General features: G+C 40.1%; 1 protein-coding gene across 3 annotated transcripts in view; it reads left to right on the forward strand.

The window, feature by feature from the left end:
* Positions 1–26313, forward strand: part of OSBPL3 (oxysterol binding protein like 3) — a 196488-nt gene that overhangs the window by 127006 nt on the left and 43169 nt on the right. For 2 of the 3 annotated variants that reach the window (XM_043463374.1, XM_043463375.1), the window contains 7 exons: positions 121–244; positions 1576–1679; positions 1885–1977; positions 3040–3196; positions 13233–13363; positions 16540–16647; positions 24343–24477. In XM_043463374.1, coding sequence (XP_043319309.1) covers positions 121–244; positions 1576–1679; positions 1885–1977; positions 3040–3196; positions 13233–13363; positions 16540–16647; positions 24343–24477 — 852 coding nt within the window. The remainder of the gene's footprint in view (positions 1–120; positions 245–1575; positions 1680–1884; positions 1978–3039; positions 3197–13232; positions 13364–16539; positions 16648–24342; positions 24478–26313) is intronic. The other variant, XM_043463376.1, reaches the window with a different exon arrangement.

The following is a 26313-nucleotide window of genomic DNA, read 5'->3' on the forward strand; positions in this document are numbered from 1 at the left end:
TTCTCATTATGGGCAGATGGCTTCCATTAGCAACCAACCCACTTTATTATCCTTTACCCTAAAGAGTTCCCACCAGGCTCTGTTTTCATTTATAATGTGCTTTTGTCATCTGTGGAACAGCGTAGCAGTATATCAAAGCAGAATTCGTTTCAAACCGGAAGCAATTTATCATTTTCTTGTGGTGGTGAGACTCGAGCACCATTATGGTTACAGTCTTCAGAGGACATGGAAAAATGCTCCAAAGGTAGAGTGACTCATAACCTCTGCTTCTTTCTGTCAAAAACCTCTGCTTTTAGACTTTCCTGATTTCGTTTATACTCCAGGTGAATTTATATTCTCCCTCTAGACTGGTTTATGTTCCCTGTCAGATTTTGCTTATGAAGATCTGTACTCATGATAAACAAAAGACACTCTCTTTTAGAGTTTTATGTCTTCTCTTGGGTATGTGTGCAAATAGGTTTCCTTTACTGTTCTTTAAGCCCAATTTCCACATAGACTGCTAAATCACAGAATCCAGGGCTTAAGTGCCAAAAATGATTCTGATGCACATCCAAGAACCTCCAAATCACTGTCCAGAGGTGAGTGGGTGAATCAAATGAAGATTGCTCACCAAACAGGTGTTCTCTACCCTGGCTGCACATTAGAATTGTAAGAGAGCTTTTAAAATGCCAGGATACCCATGCTCAGGCCCCTCTCCCAGAGAATCCCTTTAAATTAGTGCAGGTTGGGGCCCTGGCATCACTGGTTTTTCACAGTTCCCAAACTGATTCTGGTTAGGGGCCACTCTTGCCATACGGAGTGGTCTCAACCTTAGTTAAGAATCACCTATGGAACTAAAAAGGAAGTCAACAGTGAGGCTGGGAGTATTCTAATTTAATTGACCAGGGATGAGACTTTAACATAGGTAATTTTAAGAACCTCACCAGTTGATTTTTAAAATGTAGCCACGATTAAGAACCACTATCAGAGAAAGATGCCTGAAAATTGCAATTTTCTCTGTTGATGCAGATAGGATCACATCTGGGGACATAAAATGCTGCCTTCTCAATAACTATGAGCAATAAAAGTACTCTGCATTTATCAACTTATTTAACCCAACTGTCCTGTGAGCTCTGAATGTCATTATCCCCTCATGGACTGTAGCCTGCCAGGCTCCTGTCTATGGGATTTTTCAGGCAAGAATAGTACAGTGAGTTGCCATTTCCTACTCTAGGGGGTCTTCCCCACCCAAGTATTAAATCCACATCTCTTGCATCTCCTGCATCGGCAGGTGGATTCTTTAGCACTCGTGCCACCTGGGAAGCCTGTAGGGAAACTGAGACACAGAGAAGTTATGTAATTTGGCCACGATTCACAGTTTGTTAAGTACATTCAAATTGAGGCAGCCTGGTTCTCTAGATCTATGTCCTTAACCACAAGTCTACTGCCTCTCCTATAAAAACGGCAGTAAAATTTCCTGTCTTTACAGATGTAAAAGCCAATGTAGATAAATGAGAAAAATAGCTGGCACTAGTACAGTGAAGGTTGAATCCAAGACAAGTGGCTCTTACTTCTCCTCTTGTTTTCCTCCTGCAGACCTGGCGCACTGTCACACCTGCCTGGTGGAGATGAGCCAGCTCCTACAAAGTATGGACATCCTGCATCGGACATATTCGGCACCAGCTATCAATGCCATCCAGGTCAGCCAGAGGTCATTTCTGTTTGCCTGCTGGCACTCTTAGGCTTTCCTCTCTCCTCCCAGCCTTTCACTAACAGGGAAGTTTTCTGGCTGGTTGCTTCAGCCAAATTCAAGGGGATGGAGCTGGTCACTCTGGTGTGTGTCTTTCCCTGTTGGTTTGGTGCATCTTACTGTCTGTGCTCTCTCTTTCCTGTTTTAAAACAAAGGGTGGAGCTTTTGAAAGTCCCAAAAAGGAAAAAAGATCACACAGGAGGTGGCGGTCCAGAGCTCTTGGCAAAGACGCTAAAGGAACGCTGCAGGTAACCCTTGCTTCGCCCTACAGGCTGGTTTCCTCAGGGACACGTGCTGGGGGCCCATAGAAAAGTGACTATGCTGTAGTTACTCTCGGATATCCTGTGCAGAGACAGGAATTCAATCACTTGGGTTTTCTGAGTACTAAAATAAGCGTGTCATGTTTACTGAGTAAAGGAAAAATGGGATGCAGTTGGAGGGACTGCAGTCATTTCTAGAGTTTTGGTTTCCCCTTCTTCACTGCCTAGCCTGCCTGCCCTCGTCCCCACTGGGTGTGCACCTTGATTTGTGACTGCTGTGGCTGTGTGGTCTGTCCACCTTTTCTGTGGCTCAGTGGACTCGCCATCCCTCCGAGCCCACTGGCTGGAGTCTTTGGGAGCAGGACATTGTATAGACTATCTCTTCTTTCCAACCGTCCCATCCTCCCATCATAAGTTCACTGCATAACGCTAACTGCTGACTTTCCCAATGCACAGCTAAGCCAAGATTTGCAGCTCAGTAATTATATATTAAATTTCAGCATTATTAGGGTCAAAATAAATCAGGAACTTATGGAAACTGTTATACTCTTATGTAACTCTGGCTTAAAGCACTTTATGGGTTGAATTGAAATACTTTCAAAGCAAAGAGAGATTTGTTTTCCAAACCACTGAGAAGGTGATTTGTTTGGTAGAAGCACCAGGTGCTAATAAAGAAAACATTTTTAAACCTACTCCCCATTAACTATTAATATTAGTAACCTAGATCCTGGGTAATTATTGCAAGGAGGAAGGAATTGAATATAAATGAGAAAGAGCCTGGCCACTTTAGCTGTCGTTTTAAACCTGTAGCTTTAAAGTTATGATCATCTCCAATTAAAAATGTGATTTCTCACCCACTTTTATTTCATAAGAAGCTAGTGGAAGTTGCCATGGCAAGTGTTTTCCTGAGTTTTCACATTGAAAGTTATCACTCAATAAAAAAAATGTTCTATAGAATGTTCTTCTTTTCTACTTTCCAATCTAGAAACAAGTGAATAGTCTAAGCAATTCACATCTAAAAAGAAATATCTCCCTTTGGTGTCACTTCAGGTACCTAAGCCTTTTTCTGGCCCAGTAAGACTGCATTCCTCCAATCCTAATTTGTCTACACTAGATTTTGGAGAAGAGAAAAATTATTCTGATGGCTCTGAAACCTCATCAGAGTTTTCTAAAATGCAAGAGGATCTGTGTCATATTGCCCATAAAGGTAAATGAGTTTTCTTTCTTTTTTGTGTTTCTTCCTTCCAATGTGTTTGATGAAAATATTATGTGCTTGTCTGAATGTGGGGAAGTCCTTGGAGAAGGGACTCTTAGCTGGTTCATTTTCTGCTCTATTAGGATTTCAGGCAACCTAATTTTTATTTTTTGTTTATTTTATTGGTAATAGGGAGTGTATTGGCGAAAGTCTCTCTTTAACTTGTAGGGGAGAAGGTGAGAGTCTTAGGTATACTTTAAAGGCTGAGCAATTTATATGAGAGTGATGAGAGTGTAAACTGGTACTTTTCTGGAGGCCAATGTGACATCATGTTTCAACTTTAAAAAAAAATCTATCTATTCAGCAGTTCTACTTTCAAGAATTCATTCACAGGAATTAACTTAAAAGTTATCCAAAGACATGTGCTTCTATGCTGGCTCAGTGGTAAAGAATCCACCTGCCAATGCAGGAGACACAGGTTTGATCCCTAGTCTGGGAAGATCTCATATGCCGCAGAGCAACTAAGCCCATGCACCACAACTATTGAGCCTGTGCTCTAGAGCCCAGGAACTGCAGCTGTTGAGCCCACATGCCACAACAACTGAAGCCGGAGCGCCCTTGAGCCTGCGCTCTGCAACAAGAGAAGCCACTCCAGTGAGAAGCCTGTGCACTGCAGTGAAGAGTAGCCCTTGCTCATCGCAAATACAGAAAAGCCCATATAGCAATGAAGACCCAGCACAGCCAAAAATAAATAAATTAAATTAAATTTTAAAATATTATCCAACGATGTCCATTGTAGCATTGTTCATATCAAAAATTAGATTTTCAATATCATTTGTTGTTTAGTTGCTAAGTCGTGTCCAACTTTTTTGTGACCCCCATGGACTGTAGCCCACCAGGTTTCTCTGTCTATGGGATTTCCCAGGCAAGAATACTAGAGCAGGTTGCCATTTCCTTCTTCAGGGGATCTTCCCTACCCAGAGATTGAACCCATGTCTCCTGCATTTGACAGATTCTTTACCACTGAGCCATCAGGGAAGCCCTTCAATATCATTAAGAAAATGCAAATCAAAATCATGATGAGACATTATTATGTACCATTAGAATAGCTAAAATTAAAAAAAGTACAGACAGCTGATGCGGATACAGAGAAACTGGATCTCTCATATATTGCTAGTGACAATGCAAGATGGTACAGCCACTCTGGACAATAGTTTGGCTTTTCTGTAAAACCAACATGCACTTAAAATACAACCCAATGTTTACATTCCTAGGCATTTATCCCAAAGAAATGTAAACTTAAGTCCACACAAAATCCTGTACACAAGTGTTCACAGCAGATGTATTAGCCAAAGACGGGAACAACCCATATATCCTTCAGCAGATGAATGGTTAAACAAAAGGTGGTATATCCATACAACAGAACACTGTTCATCACTACTCAGCAATAAAAAGGAATCGTCTGTGGATACAGGCCACTGTGGAAGGGTTCTCAAGCACAACATGCTGACCAGTCTCAAAAGGTGTCATAGTATGTGCTTATACTTATTAACACTTCTGAAGTGATCCATGTATAGAAATGAAAAAGTGACTGGTGGTTATGGGAGTCAGGGACAAGGAAGAGAAAAAGAGGGAAAGTGTGATTATGAAGGCTGGTAGTAAGAGGAATCTTGGTGGCGATGGAAAGCTCTCTATCCTGACTTTGGTGGTGGGTCCATGAATCTACACATACGATAAAATTGCATTAACTGATACTTATATCCATGTTCATGAGCGAGAGCCTGTCAAACTTGTGAAATCAGAATCAGAGCTGTAGGTTATACCAACGTCCATTTCGTGGCTTAGATGTTGTACCAAAGTTATGTAAGATGTTACCACTGTGGGAAACGGGAGGTAGGGCACCCAGGACTTCTCTGTATTGTTGTTGCAACTTCCTGTGAAATTTCAGAATAGAAAGTTTTTTTTTTAATTAGAAATAGCCTAAATGCCTGACAATAGAGAGATTAGATTTTTAAACTGCAGTGTAATCATATAATAGAAACTTAACAGCTACAATAATAATAATGTCATCTACCTTATATTGAACACATAGTGTCATGCCGAGTGTTTGCTGGTAAGAACTTAACATGCAGTGTTTCTTGAATTCATACCACAGAGTAGGTATGACTGTAACCTCTTATCAGTGCCCAGATAAGAAATCTGAGACTTAGAGAAGCTAAAGAACTTTGTGAGGGTCCCAGGGTAGAAAGTAGCCAGACTGAGACTTGAACCCTAACTTGCCTGACCCCAGAGTCTGTGCTTCTCACCTGCTGTCTCACTGCCCTTCCAGACAGAATTAGCCAGGGTTATTTTTATAGGTATTGGAAGATATACACAGTTCACTTCAGTCACTCAGTTGTGTCTGACTCTTTGTGACCCCATGGACTGCAGTAGCAAAAAATACAAGGCATGATCCTGTTTTGGGGGAAAAATATATTAATCTGATATATATAGGCATATTAAAAAATCTGGAAGGATATATACCAGTGTTTTAGTGATGGACACTAGGAGTACTTATTATCTTCTTTCTGCTTTTTAAAAAATTTTTCATATATTATCATTTTTTAAAGGAGAAAATGAGTAAAAATTGTTGCATGGGAGGACAGTGCTTGAAATAAGAGAAGACATTTCCTGTTTCCTCTTACCGCCCAGAATTTTCCTTCCTTTATATCACTGATTCCTTTCCCTCTTTCCTTACCTCCAAAATCTAAAGTGTGTTGGTTATGAGGAAACCATTTATGCTCTTTACTAATTCCCACCTCAAACTCTTGTCCAAGCGACCATTAGAACTTTGTCCATGTTTCGCAGTGCAGTTGCACGATTTATCTATAAAATGGGAAGAATTACCTGCCCCAACCCCTTTAAAGATCTTCATACACCCCACTGTGTGTTTTCTGGACCCCTTGTAATCAGCTTGTTTCATTTTAGGTTGTGTGGGAGGGAATTTGTATACAATGCTGTTACTTTTTAATAATATGAGCTGTCCTTTTAAAAATGAGAAGGACATTTAAAAATGTCCTTTTTAAAATGTCCTTTTAAAAATGCCTCCCTGCAGAAGAGAACTAGCCTACTTTTAGTTACCTTGAAGAAGCTGCTTCCTCAGCAGGACAGCGGTTGCTGTACTGAGTGGATACACTGGTCCCATCCTCTGACTCGTGGGCCTGACCTCATGCAAGGTCATGGGCATCAGCTAGCTGCTCTGTCTTTCCGGCTTTGTGAAAACCAGCTGGCTGCTGGATTTGTGCTCTGAGAAAAGGTCCAGGAGCACCTAGTCAACTTCAGCCTGAGCCCCACAGGCTTGCAGATAGCAAATTCTACAAGCAGCCCAGCAAGCATGGTTTCATTCCTGTGGTTATAGTGTTCTTGCCCAGACTGGAAGATCTCAGAGAGTTGCATTTACACAGGTTGTAACTCAGGGGCCTCACAAAGTGAAGACAGTTCCCAGGTTCCCTCTGTCCTGTGACCTTGCTTTCTTTCTCACTTCCATTCATAACTTTTGAAGCATCTTGACCTTTCTTCCTTTTGTAAGCCTGATTTTGTTACTTTCAATTTTTATTGTACTTTCTTAACTGCATCACTGTGATTTCAGAACAGCTGAACTCAAGGCAAGAATTCCACTGGTGTTGTAAATAGTCTGCATTACCTACTTTTTATTCAACTTGTTAAATGCATCTGAATTCTCCCTGTTTCATAGAAGTTGGATCAGGTGGTAGAAAATCAATATACACCCATTCTAAAAAGTGTTTGTTGTATATTGTAGACTATAAGTTTGATTTTATGTGTCATTGGTTCATGTGTCTGGCTTTGTGTCTGTGTTCACACACACACAAGCAAACAGAGAATAAAATGTACTAAAATCTAAAAGTGATAAATAATTTGCCTTACAAATATTAGCTTGTGTGTGTGTATGTGTGTGTATGCACACTCAGTTGTGTCTGACTCTTTGTGATTCCATGGACTGTACCCCACCAGGCTTCTCTGTCCTTGGAATTTTACATAAACCAAAATGTATTTCATGGAGCACATTGCCCATAAAACACTTTAAAAAACAAAATTCCGTGGTTTAAAATGTTTGCAAAACATTGCTGACTATAATTTGCTTTGCATTTATACCAGAAACAATAAATATTAAAGACCCTGAGAAGTCCTGCAGCAGGGAAATCTGTTAGCTTTGTTTAACTTAATGATTTAAAGATTTTCAATGTTATTATGGAAATTCTCCCTCCTCCCCGAACTGCTATCAGCTATTGCCAGTCTGGAACTAAACTTCCTGAGAAACATACATCAGCAAACAATGCAAATAGTAAGCCTCTTTGGAGCTAACCCTCTATACCAGCTAAGTCAGAAAACTTGCATTAGACTAAGCCACCTCTGTTACTGACTAGCTGTGGGACTTTCACCTCACTGATTAACCTCTCTAGGTCTCAGTTGCCTCATCTGTTAAATGTCCTGAAATAGTCGTCCTGACTCTTTGGGCTTTCAAAAATTCTATAATTATCATCTATGAATAATTGTTTTTCACTGAATGGAAATTATTCTTACTATTGCTTATTGTTACAATGAGATTTTATGAAAAAGTGTTCTACTAGTAGCAGAAGCAGAAATGGTGAGCAGATTTAGGATGAGAAAGCAAGAACTAGTATAGGACTGGGGTCAGGGTGCTCCAAACAGAAGAAGGTAATCACATTCTGCCTTGGAAAGGAAAAAAATTAGGTTTTTTAAATACGTCTCTTGCAACCTGTGAAAGGTATTTGCAATGAGAGAAATCTTCATTTACAAATATAAAGACTAAAAGTAGAACAAAATTAAACTCTGTTAGATTATTTGCTGTTCTTTTGTTCCTGGATTCTTTTCCTGTGTTGAGCTTTCATTGAGAGGTCATTTGTTAACTGTTTTGAGCTTATGGAAGCATTGAATAAAAAGTCAAATATGTCACAATGATATCATTTGCAAAGATTAAAAGCTAAAAAACATACACGAAGCCAGGTCACTTATCAAGCATAATTTAGAATCTAGCATAAAAATCTGCCAAGCAACTGCAGTCATGTAAATTATCAGTAAATAAGTAATCAAATTACCTAATGTAACTAAACGAAAGAAGTATTTATATAGAATATGGACTTGAAAGTGTTTTAAAACTATGGATGTCCTGTGTAGTTTGAGAATTAGGAGAAACAAGATTACAGATGAGATCATCTTAGATATTTTAGATGTTGACATCTCCCACATGCCACATGATACAGCCAAAAGAAAAACAAAGAAGAATTCACCAAAATGTAGTTTTCCTTAAAAAGAAAGAAAAAGGAGGAGTCCTACTGTAGGTTGGGTGCTATATAATAATGTGTTTTCTTACTTTCCTCAAAGTCCTTTTGAGATATGGGCATTATCTATACATACAGATGTGGGAACCAAGGATTTGTCCAAAATCTAAATAGCAACTGTGTGATAAGTGGCAGGATTTCAGTTCACCTTTCTTTCATTGCACAGTATCTTTCCTTTGTACCACACCATTTCTGTAGAGGCGTGTCTGTGGTATTCACAACTGTCTTCTTCAAGAGCATTTTCTTTTCCAGTGTAGAGAAACTGGAGCATATTAAATAGAGCACAGGCAAGTTAGGAGTATAGGTGTCCTTTAGCACCACCTTTCACCGTCCAAACATGCCAGCTCTGCTCTAAGTCAATAAAAGGGTGGCATGGAAGCCCATGGAAATGGGAAAGATAGTGATCATATGAGGCTTCTCTGGTGGCTTGGAGGGTAAAGAATCCACCTGCAATGCAGGAGACCTGGGTTCGATCCCTGGGTTGGGAAGAACCCATGGAGGAAGGCATGGCCACCCACTCCAGTATTCTTGCCTGGAGAATTCCATGGACAGAGGAGCCTGGTGGGCTGCAGTCCATGGGGTTGCAAAGAGTTGGACGCGATTTGAGCGACTAAGCACGCAACTGATCATACCATGCTTATGGTGTTCCAACCTGCCCAAAGCTCAGCCTGTGTCCCACTCTCTTAGTACAGAGAGAGTGTTTGAGAAAATGTCTAAAGACAGTCTGGGAAAGAGGTGCCATAATTCCTTTCGATATTCAGACACTCCATGAAAGAGGAAGTAGTTCTGTTTGCCGATGAGACACTGAGGTGAACATCAACTTAGAAAAAGGATGGACTTTCTTAACTCAAGAAGAATCTAAAAACAAAAGTGGATGGCTTTAGGGGACAGCAGATGCTCCAAACATGAGCCCAAAGGCTATTTGGCAAGGAGGCTTAGAGATGAGAGAAGCTGGTCTTTCTATGCAGCAGGGGCCTTAGTGATCTTTGAGGTTCTTAGTAGCTCTGAGCATCTAAAACTTTCTATTTGGCTTTGTTTATGATCAGATACTCGTGGATGTGATCCACTCATTAGAATCTTTCTATTTTTTTAAACTTTTGGTTTCTCTATAGTATCATGTTAGAAATTAACACTTCTGCCACAGAAAATATTTCTGACCTCTGGGATCCTGTGTCTTTAGTAGTTAATGTAAATATGGTCTCCAATGAGCAGCCTCTAACCATTGCTCTGTGTGTGCTGGATCATTAGGCTGCTGTAAGGACTATTTTATTCTCCTCTGAGTTGGGTCTGAACAGTCATTTAAGAAACTTAGTGCCTGATTTGGTCCCCTGAGCCCCCTTTTCAGGTGGTTTAGAAAGCGCTTAAAACTTTAAGTATAGTGACTATGTGAGTTATTTTCTGCTTGTCTTATGCCCACAACAGTCTTGTCAGCTGTACATTTTGAGCCAAAATGTATATTCTGCTGACTTAAAATTTTTAATAGTCATCTTCTCTAAGTAAGTGAAAGTCATTCGATCATGTCCGATTCTGCAACTCCATGGAGTGTAGCCCACCAGGCTCATCTGTCCATGGGATTCTGCAGGCAAGAATACTGGAGTATGATAGCCATTCCCTTCTCCAGGGGATCTTCCCAACCCAGGGATTCAACCCGGGTCTCCTGCATTGCAGGCAGATTCTTTACCATCTGAGCCATCAAGGAAGCCCTAATCTTCTCATTTGGTTGAATACCTTGCTTTATGCAGGGCACCTGAAAGCCAGAGGAATTGATTTGTTAAAGTGGCAACCAGCTGAGTGCCACGTCTGTTTCATTTAGAGCAATGAACATGATGGTGAAAAAAATTTTTTGTACTTGTGTAAAGTGACAGATGTTAACTAGACTAATTCTGTTGATCATTTAGAAATGTATACAAATATTGAATCATTATGTTGTATACCGAAACCAGTATAATGCTTTATGAAAAGAATTGTAATAAAAAAAGTAAGGAAACTTACCAAAAAATAACAGTGAAGAGATGTTTCCCCAAGGACCCACTCAGATGGTTGTGGGGATCCTGTGGGGTTGCCAGGGGTGGGATGCCCATCTAATAGAACCTAAAGTGCAGTTTGTGAGTTAGCTGCTGGGCTGGTTGTTTGCCAGCTAAGAGCTTCCACTGCTCCTAATGCTCGATAGATTCTAGTCAGTCTAGAGTCTAATCAATAGATTCAGTCTCTCATTCATAGAACTTATACCCTGTGTGCATTTATTTATAAATGATGTCCCAGCAAGAGACTCGGATATCTTAAAACTGCTGCCCGTATTTCAAAAGACTGCAGTCATCATCACTTTCCTCCCTGTATGTTTCTTTATTACCATCACTATTATTATTTCAATAGCATTTATTGTGTATTATATGGGATGCTTTAGGTTAAGTGCTTTACCTTTATTAGCTTACTTAATCCCCATAATGATCTTATGAAGTAAATGCAATTATTGTCCCTATTTACAAGGGAAGAAACTGGGCTCCAGGTGCATCATATCCTTGTCTGAAGTCTTACAGTGAATAAGTGTTGGAGCTGGGAAGAACCCAGTGCTGCTGCTAGAGCCCACACTATTGGTAACTGTGTTGTCCTGGCCATTATTTTGCTCAATGGAATTGTTTAAATCAAAGAGCTAAACTTGTTCCATAGACACTATTAGAAAAATCAGTACCTATCGACCCCATCTTTGGTCGTCAGAAGCATCATATTAACAGTGTGTTTGCATTTAAATAAATTGCTTATTTGTCCTGTGATTTTGTGAAGAAGTTCTGAGTCTGGGTAAACACCACAACCTCGGATAAGTTCAGGGACAGCCTGCTGAGAGAGGTTCAGTTGCCTGCGTGGCTGTGGAGAGAAGGGAGCAAGGCAGTCATGCATGTTTAATTTCTGTGATACTGAATTGGCGACTCCTGAATAGCCGTGCCTCTAAAAATGCAGCCCTCGGGGAATTCAGTAGTATGCCAGGCCATTAGAGAAGAAGTATGTATCAGCCTCTTCCCTCTTCCTGCCTTTCTAAAATAGTATAGAATAAAGGAGAATGGAAAGATAATATTCAAATGTGATTTCCATGATCAATAATTCAGATGACAGTTGCATTATTCCTCGGAGGTAACTTGTGCATTATATGATCAAAACTTGCTGTATTTTTTACTGTACCTGAGAACAGTTTTTAAAACTTTAGTTCAGGCATCTCTGTGCCTAATAACACTGAACTCTCATGGGACCTAAACACTCACTCAGATGAACCAAGTGCTGAATGCCAGGTTGAGAGGCAGGGAATTCTGGGTCGGGCAGGTGAAAAGACTAATAAGGAAAAGGGTAGTTAACACCTTTTTGGAAATAATTTCAAACTTACAGACAAGGTGCAAGAATAATTAAAAAAGAAAACTCAGGTATCTTTACCCAAGTTCACCATTTTTAATATTGTGCCACATTTATCTCTTTCTACACACACACACACACACAAACATACACACACATACATACACATGCAGATATGTGTGCATTTGTTTATTTTTTTGATCCATGTGAAAATAGGATTCGTACATCGTCTTTTTTTAATGCATTTATACTATCATGTATATGTGTATATTTCCTAAGAATAAGGATATTCTGTTACTTAACCACAGTTAGTTATGAAACTCAGGAAATTTAGCATCGAAAGTACTTTTACCTATTCTGCCTTTCATATTCAAATGTCAGTTATCACAATATCCCTTAGTAGCTCTTTTCTCCTTCAGTACAGAATCTAGTCCATAGTCATAGATTGCATTTAACTATCATACCTCTTTAGTCTTCTTTAATTGGGAACAGTTCCTGAGTCTGTCTTTTCTTTGATGAAATGACAGTTTTGAAGAATACAGGCCAATTTTTAAAAATACAATGGTCCTCATTCTAGGGTTGTGTGATATTTCCTCATGATCAGATTCACATGGCCTATCCTTGGCTGGAGTTCAACAAAAATAACAGTGTGTCTTTTTCAGGGTATCACACAAAGTCCCAAGGTACACAGAGTCTATCAGATTCTCACTGGTGATTAATTTTAGAAAACAAATTAAGGTGCTGTCTAGTTTCTCCTCTGCCTTGGTACCATTTTCCTTCTGACATCCCAATAAGTTGTGTTTGCAAACATTTCCAGTCATTAGGGATACAAATAAAACTAAATGTTGATAATTGAAAAGTATAGTCCTTTCAAGTGTCAAAATATATTGGTAACAGGTCATAACATCATGAAATTTTATAGTGGATAGGGACTTTGGAATTGACAAATGTGTGTGAATTTCAAAATTTTACTAGATCTTATTTTCTAGAGTAGTTTTAGGTTTACAGCAAACTGAACAAGAAGTTTGGTGTTCCCATACCCACTCCCCCATACACATATACACAACCTTGTCCACTATCAACGTCCCACCAGAGAAGTCTATTTCTTGAGCATCAGTAAACCTACACTGAAACATCATTATCACCATAAGCCCATGGTTTACATTAGGGTTCACTTTTGGTGTTGTACATTTCAGGTGTATTTTTTAAAGTCAAAATAGGGTGCATTTGCTGAATGAGAAATATTCATGACTGTTACTTTTCTAAATTCTTTTATAAGAATTCTCTGTTTCTTGTTTTTAATTATGCCTCTTCCTTTATTCCTTTTTATAATGATTATATCTTTATAGTCTACTTCACTTTAAGGTCAGCTTTTAATACCATATCAACGGAGAGAGAGAAACTGAAGCAGCTGATGGAGCAAGATGTTTCTGCCTCCCCCTCTGCCCAGGTCCTTGGTCTGAAGCATGCCCTGTCATCCGTAAGTTACATCTCTGAGTCACAGCAATGCCTGACAGTGTGTCTGGGCTCATGAACTTTTTATGTGTTCCATCGCCATGGTTGTGTTGAAAATTCATGAGAAAACCAAACACATTATCCAGATTATATTCTGACCTTTCATCACATCTGCTTATTCTAAACACCAAAGCTGAGCCTACCCCAAATCTTAGTAGCAAATATTTCATTGAGCATTAAATACTGTTTGGTTTCCTCCTATTTATCTTGAGTTTTCTGTTTTTGTAAAGCCTTTATTACGTGTTTGTCTTATAGACATTTGTTTGTTAATGCTTACAAAGTCTGATGGTTTGCATATTTCCATACCTAAGATTTCACAAGCTTTGACCGATTTTCCAAATTGTTAGATACAAGCAGCAGAGTGAAATTTTGAATTCACACTCTTCAAACAGGGTTAATCCTGTTTACTTATTTACAGCCTGTCTCTTTCAAAGACAGGCAAGTGATTTGATTTGATAGTACAAACATTTAGCTCCCACCTGCTCCCTCCGTGGGCACAAAGAGATGAGTCATAAGGAGTCTCAGGCAGTCATTGTGCCTTCTTAATAAACAGAAAAATCACTGCCAAGCTTCAAATGTTTTTCAGGGAGCCAGGCTGTCATTCACACTCTGTCCTTTTTTCCCCATTGATTGCAATTTATTCCTCAGAAGAACTGGGCTCTGTTGAAGTTCACTGTCCTAGTATTCTATTTTGAATAGCTGACAGTACCTGATTATTCACTCTAAATCTTTCAAAAGCTGGAGAACTTTTAAAAGAACATACTTATTTGTTCCTATGCTTTACTTCTGTGTAGAATTCTTGCTATGAAAAGAGACAGTGTGTGCACACACAATTACCTTCTGAAGTGTTACTGAACTTTCTATGTAGGTTCAGGTAGGGGAGGTGAATTTTAGGACCTTGTTTTCAGAAGCTAACTCAAGCAGTGAGAGAACTAGAAAATACACACTTATGCTTTCTACTCATCATGTTACCGAGAGAAGTAAAGTGATGCTTTTGGTATACTGGGAATTGTTAATACATTAACTTTGATACGTACTGTCATTGTAAGGTACTTAAAGGTGTATTCACTCAGTTGAACATTCCCAGTATATTATCTTTGAAAGAAATAAAAAATAACATGGATTTACTCTATGTTTAGAGTCTTAATATTGTCAGTTGAGAGGTAGAAACACCCCCTTTTGGATTGTAATGGACAATCAGTCACACACAATCTGCTGCTTTGGTTTGAGAGAAGCAGGGTGGTTCTTCACTTTTTTTTTTTAAGTTTATTTTTTAGTGGTAAAAAGCATTGCTTTATTCATTTATGTCATTTCTTTGTGGCCCAGCCACCCAATGGAATATTATCCATCAATAAAAAGAAATGAGCTCTCAAGCCATGCAAGATATGGGTGAGTCATAAATGGATATTGCTCACTGGAATAAGCCAGCCTGAAAAGACTATGTACTGATCCACTCATATGATATTCTGGAAAAGCAAACATACAGAGATAATAAACAGATTAGTGGTTGCCAGGGTTGGGGGGAAAGCATTTCTTATTGTTCCAAGTAGGTTGGCTTTTAGTGCCTTTAGAAGGTACCTCTGATGGGCTCCCCAGCGTCCCCTTCACTGTGGTCTTCCTCTTCCCTGCCCTCCTCCTGTGTGAGGTCCAGCTTCATTTTGTTAATCTGCTGGTCTGGTAGAGGCCATGAGACCCACTTGGCTATGCTGTCCCTGGCCACAGTCATTAGAAAGTTGAGATAAAACGGAATGATCATTTACTTCTTTTTTGTCTTGGATTCCTGATTAGATTCAAGGCTTGTTTTTTAAAAACAAAAATTTGAGAGTTATCTCAGGGCTATCAGAATGAATCTGTGTTGAATGTACAACCTTTGGTTTTTTTTTTTTTTTTAATTTTCCTCTTCTGCCTGTGGCTCACAAAGGAAAGAGAAGCTACTAAAATAGCATGTTTTTCAGGCTATCTGGAGAGTCTAGTTACTGGTATCTATTCTAGCCACTATGTAAGATGCCAGCAACGTATTGGCCAAAGTGAGTGCCCCATAGAGGTTTTTAAATGTAATTGTGTGCTTTAAGACACATTTATTCAGTGTTTCCTAAATGACCCTTCAGAATTTCCAAATAATCCATTCCAACTGTGGATACTGAAAAATAAAGCCAAAATTCTTGTTTGAGATCCAGGCAGTGGGTGAGATATGAACACCCTTCTGTGCTCTCAGGAGGTGTAGCCTATGGGCCCTGATGGATGGGAAAAGGCTCTGAGCTTCTCAGAAGAAAGTCCGGAAGACAGGCAGACAGGATGGATTTGTGTACAGGCACCTGGGGAACTGATTGTGGGAGTGGGTAGGAGACAATCAGGTGAAGTTGTCCCTTTCAAAGACAGATCATTTGAAAGACGCTGGTCCTGAAGCACAGGGAAAAGCAGCATGAAGGAAAACACCTTCCTTTTACCTTCCTAGTTGGGAGGATGGGCGGGGGACTCAGACCTGCCCAGGGAGAAGTAGTAAAGAGGTCCAGGTGGGCTGACAAGAGCTCACAACCCCTTCCCAGGGCGCTGGTGCTTAGCCCCTATCCAGGTAAGTGAGCTCTCTCTCTCTCTTTTTTTAGTAGACTATCTTAGTCATGAAGAATGAACATAAAACAATCAATACCTATGTTGTAAAACAGTAAAATTAATCCTCTGCAAAATCTTACTTCTCAGCACACTAAGACCCTATTCAACCAGTGTGACAAAACATTAAAATATGGCCAGTCACATGGAGGTGGGAGCAGCATTTTTATTACAGATGAGAAAGAAGCTTGGAATCTTTAGGGGGAGCTGTTCAGAGACTGAGGCAGCTGAGAAGGAGGAGGGGCCAAGAAACCACGAGCAATAAGGGCTTATAGGTGTGTGTGATTTCCTTCTCCACTGAAAGAAAAGCCTTACTAACCCTTACTTTCATCCCTGGAAATGAGAGTCGAGAAGGGTCTGCATTCCCAGTGTTTAATAGCTCGTATCTGCCGGGCATCAGTATCCTGTTGGATAACATTCAAGAAAGACGTCCAGGAGGTGCCCCCTTGAGGGCTCCTCCACACTGGGCTTACCGCCGTGCTTTTGGAAACATCCATTGATTAACAGAGCCCCACTATTTTTAACGTGTTCCAGGCCCTAGCACAAAACACAGATCTTAAAGAACGCTTATGCAGAATCCATGCCGAGTCTCTGCTCCTCGACCTCCCTGCTGCTGCCAAGTCGGGTGACGGTCTGGCAGAGGTGGGTAAGGCTCTCCTCCGGTAATGTCGCCCCGCCCTGCTCCCACACGATGCCCTCCGTCCCTCCCTGGAGCCTCCCTCCTGCCCCGGGAAGGGTGCTCCCCTCACCATGACGGCTGCCGTTCCCAAGGCTTCCTTGAAAGTGTGCTGCCAACTGCATTTCTAAACTGCTTTTCCCCCTAGAATGTTTCTTCCCTTTCTATTTCTTTATACCATTATCCTCCTAAGGATCACCCTTGTCTCTTGATAGGAGTGGGAGTCCCACTGGAGTGGGGACTGAGAGACAGATATTTTCTCCTGTTACTTCTGAATAAACCTCACTTTCTCCTACTGATAGAATCCTAGCTCCCCCTCTGAGAACCTCTCTCCGCTTTCTTTATGACTGTTTCCTTCTCCATTTCCTGTGTTTTTTTTTTTTTTTAAATACAGCTGTACCTTTGGTGGGGGGAAATATTACAATTGAAGTGTCTTGGTCAGTTTATAGTGTGTTAAAAATATGTTTTCTCAAGACTCGGGGTGTTTATCCAAAATATTCTTTGAATATGCTTAAAATGGGAAAGTTCAGAAAAATCCAAGTGGATGACTTGAAAAAAAAAATCAGTACAGAAGGGTAGTGAAAGTCAAAATAGTTTTTAGCCATCTCTTATATGCCTGCCTCAATTGTGCTAAATTTTTCATTAACAAGTACATTAGACTGAGCCCATAAAAAATAAGGAAGATCAGATACAAGGGTTGTAAATTTTTTAAAGGAGTTTCTATGTATAATACATCTTCCTCCTTTTTCTGTCCTCAAAGAAAACACACCCTGACATAATACCTTTACTCCTTGCAGTGTTGTTGTGTTGGATGATGAGCAGATAAGATGCTGGAATCAATCAGACCAAGAAGCTCAGACATCTACCTCCATGTGAAGCACAGGCTATGCCCTGACCTAATGGGAACCCCTTCTGATGAGGGTGGTACCCTCTCTCCTCAGGGCTGGGAGGCTTCTTATTACTTCTGAGATACACATCAGCGATTCACCATGAAATTCCTGTACATCTTCACTGCCCCCAAGAGATCTTTTCAATCACTTTTTAGCCCAGACCTAAATTGAGTCCCCGGCAGGACAGAGCACTGAAATGTTATCTGCAGGGGCCTTCATTTCAGGCTTGGGCAAAGAAACATGCTCACCAATTAGGTTCTCTTCTGAATAAATCTGTGGATTGGCTGAAGCAGGGCTCAGTCATGGTGGCCGACTGTCCCTGAAGGTGGCTTGCTGCTGAATGCCATGGCACTCTGGTGTTCGGTGCCTATTTCCAGGCAGCATCAGTTCAGTTCAGTTCAGTCGCTCAGTCGTGTCTGACTCTTTGCGACCCCATGAACTGCAGCACTCCAGGCCTCCCTGTCCATCACCAACTGCTGGAGTCCATCCAAACCCATGTCCATTGAGTCGGTGATGCCATCCAACCATCTCATCCTCTGTTGTCCCCTTCTCCTTCTGCCCTCATTTTTTCCCAGCATCAGGGTCTTTTCAAATGAGTCAGCTCTTCGCATCAGGTGGCCAAAGTATTGGAGTTTCAGCTTCAGCATCAGTCCTTCCAATGAACACCCAGGATTGATCTCCTTTAGGATGGACTAGTTGGATCTCCTTGCAGTCCAAGGGGCTCTCAAGAGTCTTCTCCAACACCACAGTTCAAAAGCATCAATTCTTCAGCACTCAGCTTTCTTTATAGTGCAACTCTCACATCCATACATGACTACTGGAAAAACCATAGCCTTGACTAGACGGAACCTTTGTTGGCAAAGTAATGTCTCTGCTTTTTAATATGCTCTCTAGGTTGGTCATAACTTTCCTTCAAAGGAGTAAGTGTCTTTTAATTTCATGGCTGCAGTCACCATCTGTAGTGATTTTGGAACCCAAAAAAATAAAGTCGGCCACTGTTTCCCCATCTTTTTGCCATGAAGTGATGGGACCAGATGCCATGATCTTGGTAGCATATTATTACCTAATTACATTAATTTATTTAACAAGCTGTTAAAGAGATAAATGGAAAGTTGACCCTTAACTTATGGTTTTATTAATTTATATTCAATGTATACACCTGGGGCTATTTGCATTTGGGAAAGGAAACCAAAACCACAGGTCTTTTTAAATGCATGTTTTAAAGTTGATCCCACAAGTAATGTATCTAAAGGTTTAAATGCTGTTCCTTGCCTTTGAGGAGGAGCCATTATATCCTCAAACTCATACCTTCCAAAATGACCTTCTGGAGTCTTGAATTGGTGCATTTGTCTCATTGATCTAGTTCCCCTCTCAGTGATTTTCTATCGTCCATGTTTTATCCTGCTTTTCACAGAGTGACTCAGGCTGACTTTCCCAGTAAAGGAAAAGCCATTGTTGCCTTCAGGAAATAAGAGCGTGAGTAGAATTAGCTGCCCAAAGCCCGAAAGCCAGACTCCAGTGTCCTTTTCTTGGGTAGCTTCTCAAACACTTTGGGAATGACAGTCCCCACATTGGGGTCAGCCCAGGGTACTCTGTTTTTAGGCCCTTTTTGACTCCTTGCTTCCTTTCTGTTACCTTTTCGCTGCACAAATTATTCATCTTTGGTGTTCTAAAATCTACTTGGATTCTAAAATCTCCCCTCCTATCAAAAATTACTCTCATATCCTATCAAGTACTTCTATTTTAAATTTCTGAATGTGAACATTTACTATTACCAGGTTATGAATTCTTGGGTTATTTTATATTATTTTAAATTCCAAATGAAAGGCCAAGTGACTTTGGGGATAATATCCTACTACATCTAAAGTCCATTTAAGAGACCAAATAAACGAGAACTTGAAAGAAAAGTGTAAAACAAGAGGAAACTTGATTCTTTTAACTGCCTATTTGCTATATTCCACATGCACTTGAATGCATTATCTCATAAAATCTTAATCATGACTCTATAAGATAGGTGATGGTAGTTTCATTTTAGAGACAGGGAAACTAAAGCCCAGAGAGGTTAAATAACTTCTTCCAGGGTACACAGCGAGTAAAGGGTAGAGCTGGGATTTAAGTCCGGGTCTATTGGGTCCCAAGCACTTGTCTCTTCAGCAGCAGCATACTGCTGGGTGGTGAAGAAGGACAGGCCAAGCCGCAAAATAAAACATGTGGTAAAGCTCCAGTAGTGAAAATACGGCGGTGATGGGGTAAGACTGGGGCAGAATAACTATTTCAGGCATAGCACCATTTTACATAAAGAATGAAATAAATTTATGATAGAAAAGGCTCAAAAATCGATAAGAAAGAGATGAATTTTTCAATAAGTTAGGCTGACACAGCTTGAAAGCAGTTTAAATCTTTCCATTGCACCCTAAAATAAATCACTAGTGAATCAGAGTTAAATGCAAACTGAAAAATATTGATTTAAATATTTATCAAATGGCCAGAGTAGGGAGGATGTCCTAAATGTGGGACCAACAGAAAAAAATTACAAAAGACATGGTGATGAGATTTGGATTTATTTTTTTTTTTTAAGGAAAAGAAGTGGTGTATGTGAAAAAATTAGTCAAATAATAGACTAGAAACAAATGTTTTCGGTGAAAAATGACAGACTTAGATAATACTAAATAGGTGGTAATGACTTTGATATGTAAATAATTAACAGGTAAGAGCAGGTAACTTAAGTCCTCAACAAATATATGAGAAAAAAAGACCTTATTCACAAAAAATACCAAACACAAGATTTTTTGTTTTTACTTTTTATTTTGTGATATTTATCAGTTCACTGGAAGGTGCAAAGAAGTGCAGAGGGAGGTCCCGTGTATCCTGACCTAACCTCCTCCAGTGTTAAACAACTCGACTGCCAGTTGTTGTTGTTTTTTAATTGAATTATAGTTGATTTGAGCTTCCCTGGTAGCTCAGTCAGTAAAAATCTGCTTGCAATGCGGGAGACCTGGGTTCGATCCCTGGGTTGGGAAGATGCCCTGAAGGAGGGCATGGCAACCCACTCCAGTGTTCTTGCCTAGAGAATCCCCATGGACAGAGGAGACTGGTGGGCTACAGTCTATGGGGTGGCAAAGAGTCGGACATGACTGAGCAACTAAGCACAGAGTTGATTTAGTGATTTACCATACACAGTGGACATCAACTTGTGCAAACTCTGGCAGATGGTGAGGGACAGGGAGGCCTGGCGTGCTGCAGTCCACGGGGTCACAAAGAGCCAGACATGACTGGGCAACTGAACAGCAACATGCACATAGTTGATTTACAGGCTTCCCAGGTGGTGCTAGTGGAAAAGAATCCGCCTACCAATGCAGGAGATGCAAGAGACGTGGGTTTGAGCCCTGGGTCGGGAAAATCCCTTGGAGGAGGAAATGGCAACCCACTCCAATATTCTTGCCTGGAAAATCTCATGAACAGAGGAGCTTGGCAGCTACAGTTCATAGGGTTGCAAAGAGTTGGACTAGGACTAAGTCTACATACACCCACCCCCCCCCCCACACACACACACAGTTGATTTACAATATCTTGTTAGTTCTAGATATACAGCCCAGTGATTCATTTATATGTATAAAGCTAGTTTGTTTATTTTTTTAAAAGAAAAACTATTCAACCTGATTCTTAACAAAAAAAATACAAATTAAAACAGTTAGAATAAAACAACATTTTTCTAAGTTATAATATTCAGTGGCTATATAGATATAAAGAAAATAGAATGTCTCTTGATATAATTAGGTGATATATATTTTGCCTTAAACATTTTTAATAATTCTACTCTGAGAACTGATTCTAAGAACTAATGACATACAAGCAAAGAGACATCTGCAAACCTCTTCATCATCTTGGTGGCTCAGATGGTAAAGAATCTGTCTGCAGGGCAGGAAGGGCTACCCATTCCAGTATGCTTGCGTGGAGAATTCCAGAGACAGAGGAACCTGGAGGGCTACAGTCCATGGGGTTGCAAAGAGTTGGACAGAACTAAGTGACTGATACTTCCGCTTCCCCATCTTTACAAATTTGAAACAATTTCCAATAAATGAAATGGTTACTCTGTTATACACACCTGAGGTAAATCTATCAACTAAAGTTCATTGTCTCAAAGAACTTTTAATAGCCTGGGGAGAAGTTCACAATATAATGTTAATTGAATGTGACATACTAAATAAAGACTATGTACAGTGTGACCCGTTTTTCAAACTTAAAAACAATCTATACACAAGTATTTTAATCAGAAAGTACACTGATTGGCTAAATAGGGGCCACATCTGGGTGATCAATTTAAATTTTTTTTTTTTTTAAATTTTTGGCTACATACACCATTTGGCTTATGCGACCTTAATTCCACAATCAGGGATTGAACCCATGTTCCTTGCACTGAAAGTGCAGGATCTTAACCACAGGACCACCAAGGAAGTCCCTGGGTGATGAAATTTAAGTGATATTTATTTACATTTCTCTCTATTTTCTGTTTTAAACACATACTACCTTTAACATAAAAAAATGTTAATTTTTAAAAGTTATGGTGCAGTGTTGTTTGGAGAAGTTTATAACATTAGATAGATGACAATTATTTTAAAACAAAGATGTATGTATTAAAAGGATTGGTGAGAAGTTTATCAAAATGCCTATAGTGGTTGATTTAGTGTAATGGGATTATGTGTTCCCTTCCCTCTCTTTTCTCTGTTTATTTCTCTTTTTGTGATGTAAAAATAGATAACCACTCATGCCTTCCAAACCTAAGGGGATATGCTTGAATTAAACTGACTAGATCGGTATTTTAATCCATGAGGTCCTGGGTTGTGCAGGACCCTGGGCAGGGGCTCCTGCAGTCCTGTGGAGTCAATAGGAATTTTCTGGAGTAATGGAACAGCAGAAAGGGCTAAGGCCAGCTGTGCTGTTTTCAGTGTTGATCCAGCCAAGAAATCCTTCTGACCCATCAGCCCAGGGGGAAGGAGATACAGAAGGAGCCAGAGTGACTGTTAATAAATTAATGAGGAGAACAAGTAAATAAATCATTAGAGTCTTAGGTGGCAGTGACTCAGCAAAGACAGAGGACAGCTCTGTTGTTTGGGTGAAAGTTGAGGGAGCTCAGTTATTCATTACTGTGTCTCCTCTTTTGAGGAGAGACCTGTACTTTAAAGGTGGCAGCCATGACGCTTATTTATAGATCTTAACGTGATTTAAGTCTTTGTTGGGATGGAAGGTTGTAGGGATGTTAAAATGGGTAAGATCTTTCAATAAATGCCTGGGCTAGGAGAGAAAGGGATATACGTTGAAATGTGTTCCTGAGGTAAACATTCCATTAAGCAACCACTTGCCCACTTGATATTATCAATTATGAACAAATGCTGGGGCCCTCTGGTCATAGCACCCTCATCTTAGGAGACTGAGGAGTGTGTCCTGCTCTCATAAAACTTCTGGAAAGCTATAATACGTGTTAACATTTCTTTGCCAAGTTATTCTGGGACTTACTTATCAGATACATAAGGATATAGAAGCAGCTCCTTTATCAGCCCTATGAGAAATGTGAGCTGTTGGGATGTTCAGACAACATTCTTCTGTGATTCAAAGGAATCAGAGCATCTCGTCCTCAATCCATTCTCCTTCTTCAAGGTATCAGGCCTCACCTCTTCCGTGAAGCCCTCCCCAACCAAAGCCCCCAGTGGAATCCATCTCTCCTTCCTGCCCATGTCTGTAGTGCTTTTGTGTTGAATGCACCCTCTGCACCGCTTACTCGGGCCAGAAACCTTGTTTTAGTCATCATTGTATCCCGCCATGACCTGCACAGTGCAGTTGCTCGATTTCTTGAGTTAAATTTTCACTTGCAAATAGCATAGAAAACACATTCCCAAAGTATTTAGGTCCTTCCCATAGGAAACGTCCAGGCTTAGTGACTCAGGGGATGGAGGGCCAGCAGGAGGAGAAAATGCTGATATTCTATCATGTTGTTCAGAGAGAAGCTTATAAATGGGATTGGGGACTTCCTTCCCTCACAGAGTCAGTGTGGTTGGAAAGAGACAAAGAGAATTTATTTCATTCATCCATGTATAATGGATGATCTGCCACCAGGGGCACTTCTGGACTGAAACACACTGTTTATTTGTCAAAGGATGCCTCAGAAGCAGCACTCTGGTCTCTGGGAGAAAATGGAGGCAGGAGAAAGCTGTGTTGGTCTGAACCAGCCATGCAAGGACAGGCATTCAGCACAATTCAGAGGAAATTTTAGGATGAAAAGAAACGTCTTGGAGTGGTAGAGAATAAGAGGATCCAGAGAGCATTGGAATTTTTCCCTCTTAACACATTATTGACCAAAGATGTGTTAATACATCTTTTGTTACCTAAATGGTATGGACGGAAGACATAGATCACTTATGTAACAAGTCGCCAGCCACAGGCGTTAGTTTCTGCAAAGATCCCCTGGTCTCAAATGAGTTAAGTGGAATAAAAACTGACCTACACAGTCTTTTTTTTTTGGCTTTGGGATTTGTTGTGTGTGTCTGAGCCTTAATGGTGCCTGTAAATAAGGTGCCCTTTAGGGGGAGACCTTCGCTTCTCACAGTGTTTTGTGTGAGGTTTGCCTCTCCTCAACTCTGAAGCTGCCCTCTGCTTATAGCTGCTTGTTAGCCTGGGCCTGTGACCTTGTGTATCATGTAAAAAATCAACTGTTTATTTTGCTTTTCTTGAAACTGTTTCTAAATATGTGCATTTTTGGTTTTGTGTTTTCCATAGGAAAACTCCAGAGATGATAGTCGGGCTCTGGTCCATCAGCTTTCCAATGAAAGCAGACTGTCCATCACTGACTCTCTCTCAGAGTTTTTTGATGCCCAGGAAGTTCTGTTGTCTCCAAGCTCTTCAGAAAATGAGGTACGAGCACTGTTTTCAGTTAGTTGCCCCCAAAATCTCTTGCCGCTTTTCTCATTCAGTAAATAGTCATAATTTAGAAACACTGCCCTCAGTGGCCCCTTCTTATCATTACAGTCTAAGGATCATCTTATAAATTATACCACAAAAGTCATAAAAAGATAAAAAATCTTAGGGGGAAAAGTTGTGAAAGTAAGTATTGGGCACACCTTGGTTTCTGTTATTCATACTTGATTTGTTATACCTCTTTTCAATTGTAGTTTAATGATTTTGACTATAAGCTGTTTGATAATGTATTATTTGCAATATAGGGCCAGGAGTTAGCCCCTTATATATTTTTTAGTATTGAATTTGATCTGTAGTAATTTATAATACATAATTATTGTTATAATTATTATGGTTGTTATAATTAATTTATAATTATATTTTGAGTGTTGTGTACTGGTCGTTTTAGCTTTTCAGTATAGGAGGACTAATTTGTTATTGTTGTTCAGTTGGTAAGTTGTGTTCAACTCTTAGCGATTCCATGGTCTGCAGCAAGGCCTCCCTATCCCTCAGTATCTCTCAGAGTTTGCCCAAGCTCATGTCCGTTGAATCAGTGATGCTATCCAACCATCTCATCCTCTGCTGCCCGCGTCTCCTTTTGCCTTCAGTCTTCCCCAGAATCAGGGTCTTTTCCAATGAGTCAGCTGTTCATATCAGGTGGCCGAAGTATTAAACTTCAGCTTCAGCATCAGTCCTTCCAATGAATATTCAGGGTTTATTTCCTTAAAGATTGACTGGTTTGATCTCTTTGCAGTCCAGGGGACTCTCAAGCACCACAATTCCAAAGCATCAGTTTTTTGGTGCTCAGCCTTTTTTATTGTCCAATCCATACATGTATGTCACATCCATACATGACTCCTGGAAAGACCATCGCTTTGACTGTATGAGCTTTGTTGGCAAAGTGGTGTGTTTGCTTTTTAATACAATGTCTAGGTCTGTTGTAGCTTTCCTTCCAAGAAGCAAGTGTCTTCTAATTTCATGGCTTCAGTCACCATCCACAGTGATTTTGGAGCCCAAGAAGAGAAAATCTGTCATTGCTTCTACTTTTTCCCCTTCTATTTGCCATGAAGTGATATAACCAGATGCCATTATCTTAGATTTTTGAATGTTGAGTTTTAAGCCAACTTTTTCACTCTCTACTTTCACCTTCATCAAGCGGCTCTTTAGTTCCTCTTCACTTTATCATCTGCATATTTGAAGTCGTTAATAATTTCTTCCAACAATCTTGATTTCAGCTTGTAACTCATCAACCCCAGCATCTTGCATTGATATACTCTGCATTTAAGTTAAATAAGCAAGGTAACAATATATAGCCTTGATGTACTCCTTTACCAATTTTGGACCAGTCAGTTGTTCTATGTAAGGTTCTAATGGTTGCTTCTTGACCCACATACAGGTTTCTCAGGAGATAGGTAAGATGGTCTGGTATTCCTGTATCTTAAAAAATTTTCCACAGTTTGTTGTGATCCACACAATCTATGGCTTTTGCTAGTCAATGAAACAGAAGTAGTTGTTTTTCTGGAATTCCCTTGCTTTCTCTATGATCTAACAAATATTGGCAATTTGATCTCTGGTTCCTCTGCCTTTCCTAAACCCAGCTTGTACATCTGAAATTTCTCAGTTCAAGTACTGCTGAAGCCTAGCTTGAAGGATTTTGAGCATAACCTTACGAGCATGGGAAGTGTCCAGTAGTTTGAACATTCTTTAGCACTTCCTTTCTTTGGAACTGGCGTGAAGACAGACCTTTCCCAGTCCTGTGACAACTGCTGGGTTTTCCAAACTTGCAGACCTATT

Source organism: Cervus canadensis, chromosome 3 (assembly GCF_019320065.1).
Source record: "Cervus canadensis isolate Bull #8, Minnesota chromosome 3, ASM1932006v1, whole genome shotgun sequence".
NCBI classification, from domain to species: domain Eukaryota; kingdom Metazoa; phylum Chordata; class Mammalia; order Artiodactyla; family Cervidae; genus Cervus; species Cervus canadensis.